Here is a 3,786-nt window from a genome sequence, read left to right as displayed (position 1 = left end):
CTTCTGCAATGATCTCTGAGCAATAGGTACAGGTGTTGCTTTATAGGTGCATCAGCTGGGATTAGATTCCATGGCTGAAATTTGATGAGTTGTGTTTTTCTGTAATGCTCTCTGTTGCAAAGAGACATTTCCCTCATGTAGGGTGGGGACTACACTTACTTGTGGGTCTAAGGATAAATAATTAGAATATAGTTAGGCATTAGGCTGATTTAGTACTTGGGGTAATTCATTGCTATTTTATTAACATGTCTCTAAAACTTTTCACAGAAAATGTTAGCTTTGTTAGACTTTTTGACTCTCTGCTGAGGAGATTCAACTAGACTTTCCCCCTTTTTCTGTTTCCATACCTCAACTCTCTTTTCCTTGAGAAGGGCTCTGTAGCCCAGGTTGGCCTCAAACACACTGTGTAGTCAAGGATAGCCTTGAATTTCTCTGATCCTCTTGCCTCTACCACTCGGCTTATGGGATCAAACACAGGCTTCTGACAACTGAGCTACATCCGCGGTCCCCTCACCTCCTACTCCATGTCCTTTTAAGTATCCTTGTCTTTCTACCTTTCTTCGTATCATCTAGTCATTCTGCTTCCGGATTCCTGTTTTTCCCCTCAGGCCTTCCCATTTCTGTGTGCCTGACTCCTCCTGGACTTGCCTTCAATGTCCCCAGTCAACTCCTGAGACCAAGCCTGCAGCCACTAGAAGTTGACTGTGAAACTGAAGGAAAGTTAGAGGGATATAGGTGGACAAGGGTGGCAAGTGTGGTCTCTGTGAAATGATGCTTCTTGTTCACTGACACAGAGAGGTGAGACTGTAGAGAGGCCCAGGGGTGGGAGGACCAGGGATGCTGTAAATACCCAAGCCAGCTTCCACTTATGGGACTCTCAACCTTAGGGATCCTCCCAACTTGAAGGGATAAAGCTGTCATTTCCCTTTCTTTGTGGCTTTATCTTCTGTGTTTCACTGACATTCAGTTCTTTGTGTCAAGGAGGCCTATAAATTCCCTTAGAACAGCAGTTCTTTGGGGGCTCGAGTGACCCTTTCAAAAGGGTCCCCTAAGACAATCGGAAAAACAAAGATATATTTACATTACGATTTTTTTTTGGGTTTTTTTTTTTGGTTTTTTTTTTTTGGGTTTTTCGAGACAGGGTTTCTCTGTGTAGCCTTGGCCATCCTGGACTCACTTTGTAGACCAGGCTGGCTTCGAACTCACAGCGATCCGCCTGCCTTTGCCTCCCGAGTGCTGGGATTAAAGGCGTGCGCCATCACGCCCGGCGATTTTTTTTGTTTTGTTTTGTTTTTTGAGACAGGGTTTCTCTGTGTAGCCTTGGCTGTCCTAGACTCTCTTTGTAGACCAGGCTGGCCTTGAACGCAGTGATCCGCCTGCCTCTGCCTCCCGAGTGCAGTGCTGGGATTAAAGGCGTGCACCACCATGCCCGGCTCACAGAGGCTTTTTAGTTACGTTTTACATCTCTAGAAAAAGAATTCCAGGATTTTCCCTCCTGTATGTTTTCGTCTTGCTTCTTCATGGTCCAAGATGACAGCTGAGGTTGCCAGTACAATGAAGCCAAACTGACGGGACGGGAGCAGATTGTTCTGCCATTTTTCTAGGTCCTTGAGGTGCACATCAAATCTAGGGCTGATCACTCCACACTTGTTCAGCCTGCCTATGAGGTTCACAATGATTTTCCCAGCTCTGTGGTCATCAACGATCTCAAATTCATCAATGTAGCCTTGCTTCATCATCACAGTCAGGAACTGGACGATGACTTTGGAGCATGGCCTGATGAGCACCTGGCATTTACCTATCTTCTCAGCACTGTTGATGCTCTTGAAAGCATCTGCCAGGTCATTCATGTACACCATGGTGACGGAGCAGAAAGATGGCGGAAAGAGGTACATTATGATTTTTTTATGAGATTTTATAAGAAAATGATAAGATATAAGGCAATAAGATAAAAGGGTACCAGGCAGCAGATATTAGATTATATGAGGTTTATTAAGTGAGCATGGGTGGAGAAGGAAAGGGGAGAGGGGCACCCCAGAGAGAGAGGAGGAGGATAGGGGAAGAGAGAGAGAAGACAGAGTAGGAAGTGAAAGATCGGGTAGAGAGAGCCATGAGGAGGGCCTGTCCTTTTTATATAGCCCTGTGCGGGGCCACGCCCCCATGGCAGGTAGGCAGTGACATCACAGGTAGGCAGGCTGAATCAGAATCCCAACACAATTCATAACAGTAGCAAAATTGCAGTTATGAAGAAGCAACAAAAATAATTTTATGGCTGATGGCCACCACAGCATGAGGAATTACATTTAAAAACAATTTAAAAATTTGTTTATTAATTCATTCATTTTACATCTCAATAGTTATCCCATCCCTTGTATCCCCCCATTCCTCCCTCTCTCCCATTTTCCCCTTATTCCCCTCCCCTATGACTGTGACTGAGGGGGACCTCCTCCCCCTGTATATGCTCATAGGGTATCAAGTGTCTTCTTGGTATCCTGCTATCCTTCCTCTGAGTGCCATCAGGCCTCCCTATCCAGAGGACATGGTCAAATATGGGGCACCAGGGATTGTGTGAAAGTCAGGACCCCACTCTCATCTCAACTGTAGAGAATGTCCTGTCCATTGGCTAGATTGGGTTGGGATTTGATGTTTACTGCACGTATTGTCCTTGGCTGGTGCCATAGTTTGAGCGGGACCCCTGGGCCCAGATCGCCCATCATAATGTTCTTCTTGTAGGTTTCTAGGACCCTCTGGATCCTTCTATTTCCCCATTCTCCCATACTTCTCTTGCCTGAAGTCCCAGCAGGATGTCCTCCCCTCTGTCTCACTTTCCTGATAAGTGAAAAAAAAACAAATTTTAAAAGATCTATATTGAAGGGTCGCAGCATTAGGAAGGATGACTCCCAGCACTTCTGTTATAAAACAATTCAGATAATCTTACAACATTCATGCAGCATCTGTACAATTGAGAAGACTTTCATTGGAAGATGGTGGCTAGTTGCTGAGGTCTTGAAGAAAGGGAGAAGAGTGGAGAAATATTTTGAGAAATGCGAGAAGCGCCCTTTTACAGGGGAAAACATGTCATTTTTCTTCTTGCCCCTACGTATATAGGCTTGTGTTAATGCCCGGCTGCTGCTCTGAAGAGGTCCAGGGTAGGGTCTCTGGTGCTGGATGCAGATGCCCTTCCAGTTTACTTCATCTCTTGGGTGGCCAGAGCTGATGGCTCAGGGAACCAATCAGGATTGAAAGAAGAAAAAGGAAAGGGAGCCCAGGTTTTTTTCTCTAGGGACTGGCTGTACTGCGGCTGAGGAGAACTTAAACTGACAAAAATTTCCTATGGGTGAGGCTGTAAAAGCGGCTTCTGGCTAGAAACTGCACGGAGGTCGTAAAAGGAGGCTCTTTGATCTGTAGATAGGCCTCTTTGCGGAGATCTCCAATAAGTTGATGGAAACGTAGCCTGGGCAAAAGGCCCTGAGTCTGCTAACTTATTTGTGAATCTACAGCGAAGTAAAAAATTAGAGAGAGATAGAAAATAAACCACTCACACACATACATTCAAGAGAAAAGGTAGATGGAATTAGGCATCTTGACTTCAACTGAAGTCAGGTTTCCCAATGTTCAGCACATACATTCAAGAGAAAAGGATCAAGAGAAGAGGTGGATAAGTCAGGCATCTTAACTTCAACTGAAGTTACACTTCCCAATTCTCCCAGCCCTGTTTATTGTAGAAGACCGTACTTATACTTCTGAGAAAAGGGAATTACCTCATAGTGAAAAGAGTACAATTAA

At 45.0% G+C, this 3,786-nt stretch overlaps 1 protein-coding gene across 1 annotated transcript; it reads right to left on the bottom strand.

Moving 5' to 3' along the window:
• Positions 1-1,464: 1,464 nt before the first annotated feature.
• Positions 1,465-1,859, bottom strand: LOC127196346 (40S ribosomal protein S15a-like). Its single transcript, XM_051153960.1, has one exon. The coding sequence runs from the start codon at positions 1,857-1,859 to the stop codon at positions 1,467-1,469; it is 393 nt and encodes a 130-aa protein (XP_051009917.1). The 3' UTR covers positions 1,465-1,466.
• Positions 1,860-3,786: the final 1,927 nt, after the last annotated feature.

The sequence above is a fragment of the Acomys russatus genome, chromosome 1 (genome assembly GCF_903995435.1).
Source record: "Acomys russatus chromosome 1, mAcoRus1.1, whole genome shotgun sequence".
NCBI classification, from domain to species: Eukaryota; Metazoa; Chordata; class Mammalia; order Rodentia; family Muridae; genus Acomys; species Acomys russatus.
This window is presented reverse-complemented; position numbering and strand designations above follow the sequence as displayed.

Bases quoted from the DNA above. Each gene is read 5' to 3' on its own strand.
- LOC127196346 (XM_051153960.1), bottom strand. From the start codon at position 1,859: ATGGTGTACATGAATGACCTGGCAGATGCTTTCAAGAGCATCAACAGT.